This window comes from Oryctolagus cuniculus, chromosome 16 (assembly GCF_051225735.1).
Source record: "Oryctolagus cuniculus isolate XC-2025 breed Fujian yellow rabbit chromosome 16, ASM5122573v1, whole genome shotgun sequence".
Taxonomy (NCBI): Eukaryota; Metazoa; Chordata; class Mammalia; order Lagomorpha; family Leporidae; genus Oryctolagus; species Oryctolagus cuniculus.
Genome location: NC_142882.1, coordinates 12,184,542 through 12,204,098, shown reverse-complemented (window position 1 = coordinate 12,204,098; position 19,557 = coordinate 12,184,542). Strand labels below are relative to the sequence as shown.

The window sequence follows — 19,557 nt, the reverse complement described above, 5'->3', positions numbered from 1 at the left end:
AAGTGTCTTTAAACAGAAATTGTGAATTCTGAAAAATCTATGGATTGATTTGCATGTGTTGAGCCAAAACTGAGCTTGAATTTCATTTATTGAATTTAAATAAAATTTTAAAATAAACCTACCACTAGAAGAGTAACCTACACAAAAATCATAGTGGCCTGTCCATCCATGTTTTGCTAATGTTATTGGAGAACTAGGGCTAGCTTCCATAAAGATGCAACCAAATCTTTAGGATGAGTTGCAAAGAGCCCATAGCCAAGCCAACCTTGAACTATATCATACACCTATGTTGATTGTATTAAGTCAATTCCCAATTTGTTAGAAGGATTCATGGACAAACATTTCTAATCATTTGAACCCATTAGGTTGTGGCCACCAAAAAAAAAAAAGAAAAAAAAACACAAAAAACACAAAAAACTAATTTCTACCAAAAAGAAACATTGAGGATAGGGAGTTTGAGAAAAAATAATGACTGCTAAGAAAATATGCACCTCCCACCTCTCATTTGAGTGTTCTCTCTCTTTCCAATTATGCCTATTGTACAGTTTCAGCAACTTCCAAGGAAAATCCAATTTGCAAACAGGGCTCGGGATAATGTATCCTTCCATGATCAAGGCACAGTATGGCACACTATGATAAACAGAGTATGTGGATTTTTCTTTGGGTCTTGGGTTGCTGGCTAAAATTGTGGAGTTTCCATGCAAGAGTGCACATGACCAAGACTTGGTCATCAATGCAGAGATGATAGAATGGCCTACTGTATTCAAGGAGGTGTCATTCCATGAGAATTAGAAACAGATGGAGGTGAGAGGATATGAGGTGTGAAATTTTAAAATATGCATTCAATTCTCATTTCACTTATATGCACAAACTATGATGTTCCTCACACATGTCCTCAGCCAGTGTCTGTCGAATGTGCAAGTTTGTATCATCAGCTGAGAGAATTGTAGTAACAAAGCTAATAAATAGGGAAAGAAGCAAATTAAAAAGAAAGAAGAACACACACATGCTCGGATGCTACATATATTCCTGAATACATTCTGAAAGGCATAATTACATATGGTGAGAAAATTTACTCTATTTTGATGCACTCTGAACACAATTAGATTACACAAAAAGATGTTTAAGGGTAAGTGCAGGGATTCACTACTGCCCTTCTCTGGATATACTTAGTTATTTAAAATTCATGAAGCCAGTTTCTCCATTAGACTACTACAGGCCTGGGAGAGATATTAGGCACAGCCATGAAGAGACTTTCTGGGTACATATTGGGTCATCAGTGGTGAATGTGACCTTTCACCTTCTTGATGAAGGATGGTGTGAACAGGTAAAACTGAGTGTGTCTTTTTTTAATTCCAACAGTAATTCTTTCTACAATTGACAAATCCATCAAAACAATAGACTGACCTAACAACTCTTGGCCCCTGTGCACACAGGTTTACAGAGCTCTGTCCCAGCAGTGCCCCAGGGAGGAATGAGAGTTCAAAGCATGTTTTCCAAAGCTGTTTTTCCCCATAATGGAGAGTGGCAGGTGCATAGCCTCAGGGCAGGGTGATGCCATGAATTCCTGGATGGGACAGAAATGAAGCAATAAAATATATAAAAGCCAGAGCTCTTCTGATCTCAGGGACATTAAGGCAAGGTTAAACACTGTGACTCCATTTGAAATGTCTTCCTTGTGGTTCTAGCTGTGTCCCTGTGTGAACCAGTATTTAGCACACACTATCTACAGCTTGAGGGCATATAGGAATCCTGGGACCAGTTATGTACTACACAGATATCTAGTCTCACTGCAGGGGGCTGAGACATCAGAGATAATACTGACCATTCTCTCCCAATATCAGCAGAGACTTCAGCCTTTAACTTTATGTTTGGTTCACTTGACATGTTGTTTTCTGTGATTTTTCTCAACCCACTCCTGAATTTTTCATACAGTTCACAGGACATATCTCCCTGGAAATGCTATAATTCCATGAGGCCAAGTGTCTATAGAGATGGAGACTTGGTACTGGGTGGGTTTTTCCCCCTTTACTTCCTGGAACCAGAATCAGACATGATCCAGTTATCTTTTTTATCCAGGCCAACGGATAAAATGGAGAGAGACCGGTAAGTCCAACACTGAGTTATGTGTCAACTGTGGTTCAGACTGTGAGAGAGTGTGTGCTTGTACCTGTGTGTGGTTAATTGCACTTGGGAATTCTTAAAAAAGAACATATAGAGAAGTTGAAGGAATGCATGTCAATGAAGGCTGCACTTGCTTCCCTTCTTTTGCCTTTCACAACCGTCCCTTTACATTTTCTGTTTGCTCTCCACTCCGCAGAGAGTGAGAGATGGACATTTTCACCCACTCTATTGATCTCACCTCCTGATCAGCCTCCAAGAATCTTGAAATGAATATGCAAGGTCTGAACTTAAGACCTGGCAGCCTTGTGTAATGGAAAAAAGAAGTAAACCTGTCAGCTTGCAGCTGACAACAAGTGCTGTAAGTAACCCAGCAGTGAATAAAAATCCCTGTACCAGGGAATTAATTGCAATTAAGCAAAAATGATTAAAAGCAAGAAACATTTCAGTTTAATGCTCTTAAGTTTCATTCAAATAAGTAAAACTACGTATGGAACAGTCTTCAGTAGCATATTTTTAAATTTATTTACTTGATAGGTAGAGTTACAGACAGTGAGAGGGAGAGACAGAGAGAAAAGTCTTCTGTCTGCTGGTTCACTCTCCAAATAGTCGCAATGGCCAGAGCTTTGTCAATCCAAAGCCAGGAGCCAGGAGATTCTTCTGGGTCTCCCACACGGGTGCAAGGGACCAAGGACTTGGGCCATCTTCTACTGCTTTCCCTGGCAATAGCATACAGCTGGATGGGAATAGGAGCAGCTTGGACTAAAACTGGTGCCCATATGGGATGTGGCACCACAGGCAGAGGATTAACCTACTACGACACAGTGCCAGCCCCATCAGTAGCATATTTTTTGATTGGTCTACATAGTGTATAACAAATAAACCCTGTTTCTGAAATAAAAAAAAAAAAACTTTTGAATCACCTGTTTATAAAAAGTAACAAAATTTGACTATTTTAGGTAAAAAAAAATCAAATTCTCTTTGTTAGAATAATACAGAATTGTGTGAAACTTGAGAAAAATGCACTTATCCTAAAATCAAACACTGAATTTTAGAAAATGTATAGGCATATTTCATAAATTTAACACATATTGAAATAACAATCTATTAACCTCAACATTTAAAAAGGGATCAATGCACCCAAACAACAGATGACTCCATAAATTGATTTAATCCCACGTAATCTATTGACAAGTATGTATTTGCTTGACATTCAAATTATGGATAAAATATAGAAATAAGAAAAAATTTTGTAAGAAGAGGTGCAAAGGTATCCATTGTGTGAAAACAAAACATTCACACTCTTGGACAGGTAAAATTTGAGAGCCATTACTAAATCCCAAGAACTCATAATTTTGGTTAAGCTTTATAGAAACATGCAGAAAATATTAAAGAATAAAGAGTGAAATGGTGAAATGGAATTCAGAGCTTGAGGAAAACAGTGAATAAAATAAAGTGAACATTGTAAATATTCTGACAATTTGACGTTCTGAATGAAATGCTCTTTTTTAAAGCAACTATGTTTGAACAAAATTGCTTCTGTGAATGTTGGTATATTAAGTGGAAAATTACTGAAAGGGCTCATAAAAATGGCTTTGGTGAATAAATTAGAGATGCTTCCAAATGCTAAAATGACTGACAAGTCAGATGGTGTTCAATTATTTCAAAAGGTACTGAAAACATTGATGCTTGCCTTTTGGGTTCCATCCTTAAGTAGAAGTGAAATCCCATGTTGGGACACATCAAGGCTTTCCTGAAGGGCTTGGGAAGGTGAGTGTGATCATGGGCACAGTTTGCTTCAGAGGAGTCCAATGGCCATTCCATGATCTTCTAGAGCCCTTGGAACCTCACTCACACCTCCTCCATGTGCCAGAGCCTCAGCTCATCACTGAATGGAAGCCTGAGTCTGACCATTGCTGCTTCAGGGCATGGCTGTGGTGTTGCTCTTAATTCCATACTCTCTCCCTTCTTTTTGATGCTGCCCCTCTCTTTAGGTGGCTGTGGAAGAACTACCAATATGTGCTGGCCTTCTTCTTTGCCATCCAGGAGATCAATAAGGACCCCCAGCTCCTCCCCAACCTGACCCTGGGTTTCCAACTCTACAATTCTGTAACCAGTGGTCACTTCACCCTGAGGAGCACTCTGCACTGGCTGACTGGAAAGCATCATCTCATCCCTAACTACACCTGCCAGACACAAGGCAAGACAGTTGCCATCATTGCTGGAACCACATCAGCATTTTTGGCTGAAATTGGAACGATGTTGGAGCTCTACAAAACCCCACAGGTAAATGGGTTGTGAAATCTGGTGAGAAATACTTCCATCTCCCACCAGATCTGTTACATCTGGGGCAAGGTCCTGTGGAAGCCAAGTGACATATTCCACTATTAGTTGAAAAAGATTTTGGGGAATTCCTTAGACTGAGAAAGGGAAGGAACAGTGGAAGCTGAGAGCCTCCACCAAGATACTCTTCTGGGGCCAATGTATCCATCCCCACCTCTTGGGAATATAGATTGTTGACTGTTCACAGGAAATACCCACAGCACAGAGATGTCCTAGGATGACTCCATGTTATACATGGATATATGAAGTCCTGGGACAGTACTTTCCTTTGGATTCCACGGAACATAACAGCCCCAATGATCATTAAAGAGTGTTTGGGGCTGAGTTACAGTTGCATGAGATTTCACACCCTTCCAATCCTGACTTCTTCACATTCAGCAGATTCCTTCACAGCATTCCCAGTTCACTTTCCATGTGCAACAAAGAGATTTAAATCTTACTGTGTGTTTCATGAACTGAGAAACAATGAGACACACACAGTGTACACCCATTCACTAGTTTAGTCAACAAATACCCACTATGGTTCTGCTGCTGACTGCCCTTGAAAAACTGAGGGGCCTGGAACTCAATTCAAATCTCCCAATTAGGTGTCAGGAACCCAATTACATAATCCATTCAAGCGACCTCCAAGGGTCTGCATTCACATTCTTAGGATTCTTAAAGGAAACCCACTTCAAACAGGTGGCAATCTACACACATTACCAGCAAACTCACAGTAGAGTAGCATAGGAGGATTCTGGTCTGAAAAGCAAGTTTAAGAAAACTCAGAGATGGTAGGTGAGTGTTTTCTTCAAGGCAATTTAGGTTATGACAGAAAAATTAATGAAATTCAAGCTATCAAGAAATCAACACAGTAAAAGGTTGTTTGGCTCAGAGGAAACATTAACACCAGTTTCAATGGGGGCTATCTCCAGATGTAACATGGGGTGAAAAGTGGGAAAAACCAATGTCCTGGTCCAAAATCCATGCACTCTTCTTCCCTCAAATGAATATGAAGATTTATAGGTATCTTACACATTTTTGCATGCTGTGAATGAGGATATCCATTCTCATCCTGAAAGCAATAAGCATTGAAGCATGGATTTCTCTGAACCCAGATGATAGAACGTGGTCTTCTCTACCCACAAACCTCAGATCATCATGGTTTTCTTTCCATTCAGATCACATATGGTCCTTTTGATCCCATGCTAAGTGAGAGAGACAAGTTTCCATCGCTCTATCAGATGGCCACTAGTGACAGCTCTCTGGCCTGTGGAATGCTCTCCTTGCTACTACATTTTGGCTGGATTTGGGTGGCGATCTTTGTATCTAATGACATGAAAGGAGAGCAGTTCCTACAGGATATTGAAGCTGAGATGGTAAAGAAAGGTGTCTGCTTGGCCTATTCAGTAAAGCTCCCTGACGCTAAGTCAAGGTATGAAGAAAGTGAAATCTCTTTCCTAGAGGGGATCCGAATTTCATCAGCAAATGTGCATATTCTATATGGTGATGTGAGGAGCCTCTATACCATGGAATTTCTAAGCAAATACTATTTAACCCTGGGGAAGGTGTGGATCATGGCTGCAAAGTGGGAGATTGTTGTGCATGAGACAGACCACATGCTGCACTCTTTTCATGGAGGCTTCTCATTTTCACACCACAAGGGAGTAATTCCTGGCCTCAACCACTTTGTCAAGACAGTGGACCCTTCCCACTACCCAGAAGATTTCTTCCTCAGTCAACTATGGCTTCATGCTTTTCACTGCTTACCTCCTGGGTCACTTTGTGGAACAATTGGGTCTGCCCACCAAATGCTTCCTTTGAGTTTTTCCCAGGACACATTGACATGCTGACCATATCTGACTCCAGCTATTTCATCTACAATGCTGTGTATGCAGTGGCCCATGCCCTCCATAAGATGCTTTCAGAGCAAATAGAAAAGGGATCTCCAGGAGATGCAGCTCAACCTAGGATTCTTCCATGGCAGGTAAACATCTCCCAGAACAGGACATGCACTGAACACCTGATGGCATTCTCAGGTATTTTTTTTGCATTACCATATGACCGTGTTTTCATGTTGAGAATGGCATGATCAGGTATGATGGAAAGTGGGCTCTTTCATACCTCACTGTGTTTAGATACATCTGTAATAGTTATCTGTGTTTGGAGGATTTGTTATCTGCTATTGAACATTTTAAAAAACAATTTCTGCTATGGAACATGTTGAAAATATTTAAACACAGTATAAATACTATGAAATGCACATAAGTCTACAGATAAATAGTTTTGGACATCTGATCACACTGATAACCAATGCCGAAAAATAGAACATAGCATTACTAATACCTCAATAGAGCTCTATATCCCCTACTCAATTTCTTTTTTTACATGTGATAGAGGAGCATATTGTCAATAACATGGTATGCTGCAGGGAAACAATATTAAGATTACATAGACAGTGATCAGACAACCACACCATTTTATACTCTATATATTAACTAGCACAAATAAGAGAAAACAAGATGTTTTTGTAGGCCTGGCTTATGTAATTTACTGTAATGTCCTCCAGTTTTAAATGTCAAGATTTCATTTTTCTCATGGATAAGTAATATTCAAATATATATATATCACAAATATATAGATAGATAGATAGATAGATAGATATCAGAATTCCATCACCCAGTCATCAGTTGATGAACATTTAGATGATTCCACATCTTAGGTATTGTGCATTGAGCTGCTATAGAATTGGGAGTGCAAGTGACTCTTTCATGTGCTTATTTTGTTTCCTTTGGATGCATTCACTAGAGTGAGAGAACTGGGCCATGTGGTAGAACTAGTATTGGTTTTTTGAGGAATTTCTCTACTATCTTCCATTATGGTTGTGCCAGCTTACAATCATTCCCATCAAATGTATTGGCGTATTTTTTTCCAGATCCTCATCAGAATTTGTTATTTTTCAAATTTTGGATAATACTCATTCTTGGCGGAGTGGAGTGAAATCTCACTGTAGTTGTTATTGGCACTTCCCTAATGGTTAGCAGTCCTGATCATTTTTTCATATTTCTCTTGGCCATTTGTATTTCATCCTTTGAAAAATGCCTGTTATTATCCTTAGGTCATTTCTTAACTGGATTTTTGGTTATGTTGTTGTTAATTTTCTTGAACTCCTTATACAATCTGGAGATTAATACTTTATTGGATCCATGTTTTGCAAATATTTTCCCCCATTCTGTAAGTAGTGTCTTCACTTGGATGAGTGTATCTTTTGCTGAGTTACTTAGCTTAATGTATTTTGTTGCCTTTATTGCCTTTCTTTTTTGTATCTTATCCAAGAAATTGTTTCCTAGGTAAATGTCCTGCAGTGTTTCCCCAGTATTTGCCTCTTATAATTTGATGGTTTTGGATTTAGGCTTAGATCCTTGATAAAATATGAGTTGATATTTTTATAGGGTGTAAGGTAACAGTCTGAATTCAAATCTCTGCAAATAGAAATCCAAATTTCCCAACACTACTTGTTGAAGAGACTGTCTTTTTCTAGGGAGTGAGTTTAGTTCCATGCAACATTTTCAACTCAGACTCTATAGTGACAGATCATAGAAGAACAATGTTTCTCACTGTAGGATGAAATGCTATAAAGTATCTTTTTTTTTGACAGGCAGAGTGGACAGTGAGGGAGAGAGACAGAGAGAAAGGTCTTCCTTTGCCATTAGTTCACCCTCCAATGGCCGCCAGCAGGCTGCGGCACCGTGCTGATCCGATGGCAGGAGCCAGGTACTTATCCTGGTCTCCCATGGGGTGCAGGGCCCAAGTACTGGGGCCATCCTCCACTGCACTCCCTGGCCACAGCAGAGAGCTGGCCTGGAAGAAGGGCAACCGGGACAGAATCTGGCGCCCCGACCAGGACTAGAACCCGGTGTGTCGGCGCCGCAAGGTGGAGGATTAGCCTAGTGAGCTGCGGCGCCGGCCTATAAAGTATCTTAATACAGCTCATTACAAAGACTGGAAAGAAGATAATGATCAAAAACTACTCTTTTCTTTGAAATGATTGCAAAACTAGGAAATATGGACTATGTTGTATCCCACAGCAGCTAAAAATCTTTCTGATTTTAAAATATCCCCTATCATCTCAAAAGGTAGCATTATATGCAATAAAAATGAGTCAAAGTGCAGAGAGAGAAATAAAAGTCATGACACCACGGCTCACTAGGCTAATCCTCTGCCTGCGGCACTGGTACTCCAGGTTCTAGTCCCGGTTGGGGCACCAGTTCTGTCCCAGTTGCTCATCTTCCAGTCCAGCTCTCTGCTGTGGCCTGGGATGGCAATGGAGGATGGCCCAATTGCTTTGGCCCAGCACCCACATGGGAGACCAGGAGGAAGCACCTGGCTCCTGGCTTCAGATCAGCGCAGCACACCAGCCATAGCAGCCATTTGGGGGGTGAACCAATATAAAAGGTAGACCTTTCTCTGTCTCTCTCTCTCACTGTCTAACTCTGCCTGTCAAAAAAAAGTCATGGCACATTATTATTAAACTTTACTAAGGTGAAAATATTTTACAATAAATTACACATATACATCATACATAATTTTATAAGTTTAGAATTACCAAGGGCAGCCAGGGATGTACAAGCTGATTTGGGAAAATGTTTATTAAGAAAAATTATGCTTCAATTTTTAATTCATTTAATTAAATTCAACTGCACATTAGCAGGAAGCTGAATCAGTAGTAGAAAAGCTGGGATTTAAACTGGCACTCACAGCGGTTCTGGGCACAGTGGAAAGTGGCTTCACCTGCTGCACCACAAGACAGCACAAATTTGTTAAATGAAGAAATTTTTTCTAATATAAAAGAACAGATTTTATGTATTTCATTGATACAATTCTAAGAAGATAACCATCCTTTTATTTCCTTTCTCAATCCCCACTACTTCCTTTCCTATTTTCCTTTTAATTTTTGCAATAACATCATTTCCATTTACTTTAAGTTGCAGGGTTAATACACTACTAATCATAAGTTCCACAAGTGAAAAGTAGAAAGACTACTACTCCACAGGAATTTACACAAGGGTAATAAACACAAACCAAATCCAGAGAAGACAGTTTCATTTTTATATATTGTGGGTTTTTCTTCCATTCTATAAATAGTACCTGTCACCAAAAAAAATTATTTGATATTTTCTTTATGGAATGGCTATATTTCGTTATGCATAATGGTATCCAGCTGAATCTATTTTTTTTAAAAAAAGAGAGAATTTCATAATTTTGGGGGGGTAGGATTAAACTTTTAAAAGTGCACACAGTTTCACTCCCCTGTGGAACCATCACAATGATCAAGATATCTCACATACAAAGCCGTGTTGTTCTCATGTGGAAGAACTAAGATGAGCTTTCCTAAATCTCTGACTAATCCTTCATGGTCAGCCACCTTGTGGTATACATTCTGTGATTTCTCTGTTTGGATTCAAATGCTCCCCATCATTTTAATTGGGGAGAGGCAGAATTCCCCACACTTGAACCCACAATATGGTGACCATTCAGACAAAACTCAGCCTTTACCAAGTAGACTCTCTGAGGATAGAGAGGAGGGAAAAGCAGGATTTCTCATGTGCACCTCCCACCTCTCATCTGAATGTTCTCCCTCTTTCCAATTGTGCCTCCCCTCCAGCTTCATCCACTTCTGAGGAAAATCCAATTTACCAACAGTGCTGGGGAGGATGTTTCCTTCCATGAAATGAGACACCGTATGGCACACTATGATATCCACAACATTGTGAATTTTCCCGCTGGATTTCGTTTGCTGATTAAAATTGGGGAGTTTTCCTCTGAGAGTGCACACGGCCAAGAGTTGGTCCTCAATGAAGACATGATAGAATGGCCTGTTGCATTTAAGGAGGTGTGGATCCATGGGAATATTGGATACATATGGAGGTTCTGAATAGAATCTGAGAGGAGATTATGTGTGAGAATTTAAATAAGCATTCAACTCTCATTTCACATCTTGGCTTCCAAAGTTATGGTGTTCCTTACACATATAAGAACCAGTGTGTATTAGAAGTGCACATGTGTATTAGATATTGTTGTTTTTTACTTTTGGCATATTTATGCATCCCGAGGTTGAGTGACTAGAATGAGCAAGGTTAAGGAATGGAGACAGAGATCAATATACAGAAATAAATTACTAAATGCATGTATACACAGATTCTAAAATTTTATTTCAACTTTTTTATTTATATAACTTGAAAAAATTTCATGTATTATATATATATATTTATAAGCATAGTGATATTTTAATCACTTGGTGAGAGTCATTATTATGTTTTGATGCAGTATGAACACAAGTAAATTATGAGTTGACTATTTGTAGAAACTATTCCCATTTTCCTTTGTCATTGTGCTTGTGAATCAGTTCAGTTTTTCTTCTGAATATCACCACACAGCTGTGATAAAAAATTTATCATCATTGTGCTGTTGATACACCCCAGGCAATTTTGTGGCTGATTTGTATGACTATTGTATGTTATACCACAAATGCATTGGTAGAATCAGGAATTGATGCTCTCCCTGTGTCTAGACATTTAGAAGTAGATCAATGCGCAATCCATGGTTTTTAACATTTGCTCATCTTTTACTTGTAGGCTTGTCTTTTTTCTGAGTAGCTACTAATAGAAGTGTACTTAGTCATCATATTTTTTGGATATTTTTTCTTGCATGTAAAATCTACTCAATAAAGGAAAGAGACATGTAAAATAGTCTCAGACATACACATTCTGAGAATGATTACCACATAAAAACTGAACTGAAAAGATTTCAGAGGAAGCAATTCAATAAAGAGACAAATGCCCAGAAGCATAGATCCAGTGATGAGCAAAATTAAACCCATCAGGTGCCCTCATAATATTTGGCAGTCAATTGACAAACCTGGAATGAGCATCTTAGAAACTCCAATGGGATGTATGAATAAAATCAACAAATACAGACTGGGGAGGACATAATGATGACCTTGGGATGAAAAGGCAGTTAGAGACATCCTATCACAGTGCTTAATGTCATGCAAAGCAATAACCATCACTTCTCTTTCCCCATCAGACTCCTCAGTCTTTGTGTAGCCAGAGGTGTGGTCCAGGATTCAGGAAAATACCACAGGAAGGAAAACATGTCTGCTGCTATACTTGCGTTGTTTGTCCAGAAAGAGACATTTCCAATCATACAGGTAGAAAACATATAACTTACCTGTGAGAACCCCAGGTTCTGAACTGTTTCTTGATAAAAAGTAAACCAAGAATATTTGGGATGAGATAATAGTCTTCACTCATTATTTCCATTCCCTTGTTGTATGCTCACTATTGCCATCTCATTAAGTGTAAGCTGTTGTCTAGTGGTGCTTATCCTCTCAAGCTCAATGCTGACAATAATTCTATCTGTCATCCTTCTTTCCCATCCAATGATGGACAAGACTCTCAAATTGAGATCTAAGGTCTAAACAAGAAATACAATATTTGTGTTTTTAAGGATATCTAGAAGGCTTGAAATCAAAACTTTTTAATAAACAACTGATAAGCAGGTAGCTACTTCACATGAATTGTGATGGGAATACTGTATTACTTTCTGTGCTGCCTCTTTGACATAGTGCATGGTGTGCAGTACACATAATGAATGCAACCACTTTTCCTTTGTGTACAAACCAGAAGAAGAGGAAAAACAAGATTCAATATAGAGACACAGCATCCTAAAAATGATGCAACTTGCTAACTCAAAAAACATTTAAGGAATGTTAAACATCAAATAAAATATCAAAGCCAAATGTTTTGAGAAATGTAAAAATCTCATTGGTAAATAGTTCCACTGTTCAATGTAGAATAAATATGGTATTAATAATTTGAATTATTCCAAAGGATGTTTTAATTCACATAATCTTTGCTCAAGAAATATTTTGATTTCAGTATCTTCAAACAAGCTATATATAGTTTCAAGTATAAAGAAGATAACAGAAAAATGACTTCAAGTTTCTGTGAAAACACTCAGCATGGAGAAAGTTAGTGAAAGAAAGAAAACTAAAGTATCATGCATTAACCCATTGTACAATATACCCTTGCCTATGTATTCCTGGGGTATCTCTGAGACAGGTGCCAGAAGCACCTACATTCTATTAAAAGTAAACAGTATACATTGAAAAGAATTGAAAGAGAGAATTCCTCTAAATTTTTGCAAATGTTCATATTCCCTCTTTTTACAAAATATATTTATTTATTTGTTTCAATATTAGAGTTACAGATAGAGGGAGAGTGTAATAGAGAGGGAGAGAAGATACAGAGAAAATCTTCCATCAGGTAGATTCACTTTCCAGATAGCTGCAATAGCTGGTTATGGGCCAGGCCAAAGAAAGAAACCAGGAGCTTCTTCCAGGTCTTGCAGAGGCCCAAACATTTGAGCCTTCCTCTGCTGGTTTCCTAGGCACATTGGCATGGAGATGGTTTGGAAGTGAAGCAGCCAGGACATGAACAGGTGCCTGTATGAGATGCCATCATCGCAAACAGTGACTTTAACCACTACATCACAAGTCTTGTCCCAGAAGCTTGTATTTTTGCATGAGCACCAAGGATAAAAGCAAAGTAGGACTCTTACTGCAAGTGTAGCCCTACTAATAACATTTTTTTTATTTTTTTAAAAAAGATTTATCTATTTTATTTGAAAATCAGAGATTCAGAGAATGAGAGAGAGAGAGAGAGAGAGAGAGAGAGAGAAAATTTCAATCTAATTGTCAGGCCCCAGATGGAAACATTGGCTCAGGCTGGGCCAGGCAGAAGCCAGGAGCCAAGAGCTTCCTTTGGGTCTCCCACATGGGTGTGGGGATCCCAAGTACTTGGGCCATCTTCTGCTATTCTTCCTAGGCAATTAGCAGGGACCTGGATTGGAAACTGATCAACTGGGACACAAAACAATATCCATATGGGATGCTGGCATTGTAGGTGGTGGCTTTACCTACTATGCCACAACAATGACCCTATTTTTGTTTGTTTGACATTTGAAAGAGAGACATATTCACCAACTGGCCTATTCTTAATGACTTTTCTCATGCTATAGCAGCAGAAGTGCATTATTTCAAGTGAGACAATGTGGTGTACAATTTGGTGTTCACGTGAGATAAAATGGTGAAAAAGTCATGCTTTCAGGTTAACAAGAGTACCTAGTTGTGTTTCGGTAACATGATGAAAATACTACTTACTTTCTTATAACCTCAGAAAGATAAACAGCTACAGTTCTCTTTTATTCAAGCACAGTATCACAACAGATATATGGAAATACTGACAAGATGAGTCCATGTAGGAATTAGAGTAGAGAAAAATGTACGGAGGTCTCAGGAATGACACATGATTTATATAAGTCATCTCCATTTGAGAATAAGTGAGAAAAACCTTAACACTGATGACCCCAGATAAATACTACAATCCATGTGAATAAAAGGATTCTCCTGAGAAAGTAACTGGGGGCTGTAGTGAAGAGGGCTTGGAAGAATCCATGCCCATATGAAATACAGGAAATTCATCATTTTATAGAAATTAAAACACTAAAATAAAATCTCTGAGCGATAAGATGAGTTCACAGAGCCCCATGTGCCTAGGTGCTTGTTTGAATGAATTTCTGCCAAATGGAAATGGGCATTCTCACTGGATTAGGAATGCAGGAATTTTCTCTAGTGTTTCTTGGTATCCATCACTACAGGCTGGACTCAATGTGACATTGCAAAGGTGACCATATTTCTTAACAGGGATAGAGGAGAAAATTATGAAATGGAAACAGAGTCTTCCTTTTTCCCACAGATGCAGAGCAGTGTATCCCATGTGCAGATCACGAGTACCCAAACATGGAAAGAAACCACTGCCTCCCCAAGCTGGTGACATTCTTAGCCTTTGAGGAATCCCTGGGGATGGCTCTGGCCTGCATGGCTCTGTGCTTCTCTGTCCTCACAGCTGCAGTCCTCTGGGTCTTTGTGAAGCACCGAGACACTCCCATCGTCAAGGCCAATAATAGGACCCTCAGCTACATCCTGCTCATCACCCTCCTCCTGTGCTTCCTCTGCTCCTTACTCTTCCTTGGCCGTCCAAACACAGCCACCTGCCTCCTCCAGCAAATAGCATTTGGTCTTTTGTTCACAGTGGCTGTTTCTACTGTGCTGGCCAAGACCATCACTGTGATTTTGGCCTTCAAAGCACTGAAACCTGGAAGAACAATGAGGCGACTGCTGGTATCAGGAGCTTCTAACTCCCTCATTCCCATCTGCTTCCTGATCCAACTGGCTCTCTGTGGCATCTGGTTGGGAACCTATCCTCCCTTTATTGAGTTAGATGCACACTCTGAGCATGGCCACATCATCCTGGTTTGCAACAAGGGCTCAGTCACTGCCTTCTACTGTGTCCTGGGCTACCTGGGCTCCTTGGCCCTGGTGAGCTTCACTGTGGCTTTTCTAGCCAGGAATCTGCCTGACACGTTCAATGAAGCCAAGTTCCTGACCTTCAGCATGCTGGTGTTCTGCAGTGTCTGGGTGACCTTCCTGCCTGTCTACCACGGCACCAAGGGGAAGGTCATGGTGGCTGTGGAGGTCTTCTCCATCTTGGCCTCCAGTGCAGGGCTCCTGGGCTGCATCTTTGCCCCCAAGTGCTACATTATACTCATAAAATCTGATAAAAATTCTTTGAAAGCTTTAAAGAACCAACACAGTTATGCAGGATCCTAAAGCATTTTTTCTTGAGTTTCTTCACATTTTCAAATTTTGTAAACAGAAACCAAAGGATAGTGGCATTCCAACACTGGAAAATAAGCAAAACTAAAACCATCATTGGTTAGACATTTGTCCTAGCAATTAAGATGGGTTTGTGTCACATGACAGTAGCTGAGATTCCCAGGAAAATAAACCTTTTGAGTGAGTGGTGACAACTCAGAGTTATTCAGTTCCTGTCAGTCAATTTTTTTTCTTGGCTTCTGGCTCTGGCCTCAATCCAGGCTCAGCCACTGTGGGCATTGAGAGGTGAAGCAGTGAAAGGTTGTTCTCTCAACAATCTCTCTCCTTCTCTCTGTTTCTCTTTCTGCCACTCAAAAAACACAATTCAGGATAGAAATATTTTCATATAACATAAAAGGAATCACTGTTTTAGTACTGAAACAGAACTGGCCATCAACTTATAAACAGCAATCACATTTTATATGATAGGGCTATCCCTAAAAATGTGCACACTAACTAACTTCCTTTTTGTTTATCAATTTAGATGCTATATATGTTCATATTTGACAACACATTTCAGTTATACATTCTTTATGTTGCTTCTCTGAAGGTCATGGGGAATTTGTCATTTTGTGCTTATAATTTAAGTGGAATTAATTTCCCAAATATAAAAGTCAACTAATCCTTGAACATTCTTTTCTTTGGATGCTGTATTGTTCATAAATCTCTTAGTAAATAATTACTGTCTGGCTAATTGGAAATGGTATATTTATCACTTATGTAGGTAGTTTTCAGGATTACATAGGAGTGATGCTATAATTGTCTGATCTATCATTTGACTGCTAGCTTTGCTTAGAGTTTTTATTCCAGGAGACAATGATGCTATTTTTGAAATTCACACACCCCACAAGATCCACTGAAGTAAATAGAGCAAATAGAAAAGGGATCTCTAAGAGATGCAGCTCAACCTAGGATTCTCCCATGGTAGGTAAACATCTCCCAGAACAGAACACGCATTGAACACCTGTTGGCATCCTCAGGTATTTTTATTGCAGTTCCAAGTGATCAGGCATGATGGAAAGTGGGCTCTCTTTCATACCTCACTGGGCATAGATATATCTGTAGTTGTTATCTGTGTGTGGAGGATTTATGATCTGCTATTGAGCATTTAAAAAAACATTTCTGCTATGGAACATGTTGAAAATATTTAAAAACTGTATACATACTAAGAAATGCACGAAAGTCTACAGATAAATGAGTTTTCATCATTGCATCACACTCATAATCAACACCCAAATTCAGCACATAGCATTGCTAGTATCCCAAAGGAGCTCTGTATCCCAACTCAATTTTTTTAACATGTGAAAGAGGAGCATATTGTCATTAACATGATATGATTCAGTGAAGCTATGTTACTATTAAATAGCCAGTGATCTGACAACCACACAATTTTATACTCTGTATATTAACTAGCAGAAGTAAGAGAAAACTCGATATTATTTTAGGTCTGGCTTATATAATTTACTGTAATGACCTCCAGTTTTAAATGCCATGTATACATTCTCTCTCATGGCTGAGTAATATTCCATTATATACATATATATACACATGTACATATATATTTTTATGTATGTATATGTGTATATGTGTGTGTGTGTGTGTATATATGTCACATTTCCTTCATACAGTCATCAGTTGATGGACATCTAGATGATTCCACATCCTAGCTAATGTGCATTGAGCTGCTATAAACATGGGAGTATAGGTTATTCCTTCATGTGCTGATTTCATTTTCTTTGAATGCATTCCCAGGTGTGGACAGCTAGACCATATGATACAACTAGTATTGCATTTCTGAAGACTCATTCTGCTATCTTCCATTATGGTTGTATAAGCTTACAATCTTTCCCATCAACAAGATATTTAGGGACTTCTTTTCCAGATCCTCACCAGACTTTGTAATTATCCACATTTTTCACATTCTAAGTGGGATGGAGTGAAATCTCACTATAGTTTTTATTGGCACTTCCCTGATGATTAGCATCCAAGTGCTTGGGACCCTGTAGTCACATGGGAGACACAGTTGAAGCTGCTGCATCCTGGGTTGGCTTGGCCTAGTCCAAGTCCTTGCAGCCATTGTGGAGTGAATCAGCAGATGCAAGATCTGTCTCTTCTTTCCCTCTCTGTATCTCCCTCTCTCACAGTAACTCTGATTTTCATAATTTTTAAAAGTTTAACAAAATTGAATGAACTATCTGTTGATTTTGGTGTTATGAATCAGAAATTTAAGCATAATTTTTCTTAATAAACATTTTACAAAATCTGCTTGTATATCCCTGGCTGTACCTGGTAGTTCTAAACTCATAAAATCATTTATGCTGTGTATGTGCAGGTCTATTTGTATAGCATTTTCATCTCAGTAGAGTTTAACAGTAATATGCATGAGTTTTATTTGTCTCTCTGCACTTTGACTCTTTTTTCTTGATAATACCGGTACCTTTTGAGATGATAGGGGAAATATTTTACATTCAAAAAAGATAATTATGAATGTCCTGATGGTAGTTAGGATCTGGACAGTATGTATTAGCCCTGACTTTCTGAGTCTCCTGACACCTTTGTGGGATGGCCAATTCTTTAAACAACTATCATCTCGTCTTCACTAATTTGAACCAAGGACTTCATAAATAACAATAATCTTTGGAAACATTCTTGGCCTATATACTTACTTTTCTAGTTATGAGGCTACCAAATCACAACTGGTGTGTCAACTATTATTGTACTTAAACACAGAAATTACATAATCAGGTAAACATGCTGATGTCCATTTACATATATGTATATGCAGATTATATATATTTCTTCTGTGAGACATTAAATTTATTTGATTTACTAAAATAACTTGATCAGTATATTTTCCTGTACATAAATGGAGAAATTCCTAATTGTGTTCTACAATGGGTATTAGATTTATGTAAGCTAGAGTTAAAATCAAGAAAAATCCATATATAATCCAATGGGTGTACCCTGTGCTTATGTGCATGCTTAGTGATCTTGTAAATAATAATAGGCTCACAACCCTTCCTTACTCTTTGTGGCAGGCTTTCTATATGACATCACTTCCTGTGTCAGAGTCATTTTATGATATAACATTGACCCCACTTCTATTTTCCCCATCAGGGTCTCACAGAGAGCATGGGCTACAGTGTATAGCATTATAGAGGAGATAGCTGCTGTGGGATACACCATAGTCCATATTTCCTGGCTTTGCAATACTTTCAAAGTAAAGTGTGGTTTTGATCATTACCTTCTTCCTAGTCCTAGTAATGAGCTGCTGTATTAAGATATTTTATAGCATTTCATCCTACAGTGAGAAACAGTATTCTTCTATGATCTGTCATTATATAGTCTGAATTGAAAATGTTACATGGAGCTAAACTCACTCCCTAGAGAAGGAGTCTCTTCAATAAATGCACACATTTGGATTTCCACATGCAGAGATTTGAAATTGGACTGCTACCTTACAACCTATACAAATATCAACTCATCATTTATCAAGGATCTTAGCCAAAAACCTGAAACCATCAAATTACAAGAGGCCAACACTGGGGAAACACTGCAGGACATGTGCCTAGGCAATGATTTCTTGGATAAGACCCCAAAACTGGCCAGCACCATGGCTCACTAGGCTAAACCTTCGCTTGTGGCACTGGTACTCCAGGTTCTAGTCCCGGTTGGGGTGCTGGTTCTGTCCCAGTTGCTCATCTTCCAACCAGCTCTCTGCTGTGGCCCAGGAGGGCACTAGAGGATGGCCCAAGTGCTGGGCCCTGAACCCGCATGGGAGACCAGGAGGAAGCACCTGGCTCCTGGCTTTGGATCCCCATAGTGGCCATTTTGGGGGAGTGAACCAAATGAAGGAAGACCTTTCTCTCTGTCTCTCTCTCTCACTGTCTAACTCTGCCTGTCAAAAAAAAAAAAAAAAAGACCCCAAAAGTACAGGCAATAATGGCAACAATAGACACATGGGATTAAATCAAGCTAGGTAACTTTTGCTCAGCAAAAGATATATTCATCAAAGTGAAGATACAGCTAACAGAATGGGAGAAAATATTTGTAAAATATGCATTCAATAAACTATTAATACCAAGATCGTATAAGGAATTCAAGAAACTTAACAACCACATAATCAGCATTCCAATTAAGAAATGAACTGGGGACAGTGCTGTGGTGCAGCAGATTAATGCCCTGGCCTGAAGCACCAGCATCCCATATGGGCACCGGTTTCAGACCCAGCTGCTCCACTTCAGATCCAGATCTCTGTTATGGCCTGGGAAAGCAATAGAAGATGACCCAAGTTCTTGGACCCCAGCACCCATGTGGGAAACTTGGAAGAAGCTCCT

At 39.1% G+C, this 19,557-nt stretch overlaps 1 protein-coding gene across 1 annotated transcript in view; it reads left to right on the top strand.

The window, feature by feature from the left end:
* Positions 1-15,175, top strand: part of LOC149121483 (vomeronasal type-2 receptor 116-like) — a 99,594-nt gene extending 84,419 nt beyond the window's left edge. The window contains exon 5 of the mRNA XM_089315530.1: positions 14,262-15,175. Coding sequence (XP_089171656.1) covers positions 14,262-15,175 — 914 coding nt within the window. The remainder of the gene's footprint in view (positions 1-14,261) is intronic.
* The last annotated feature ends 4,382 nt before the right edge of the window (positions 15,176-19,557 follow it).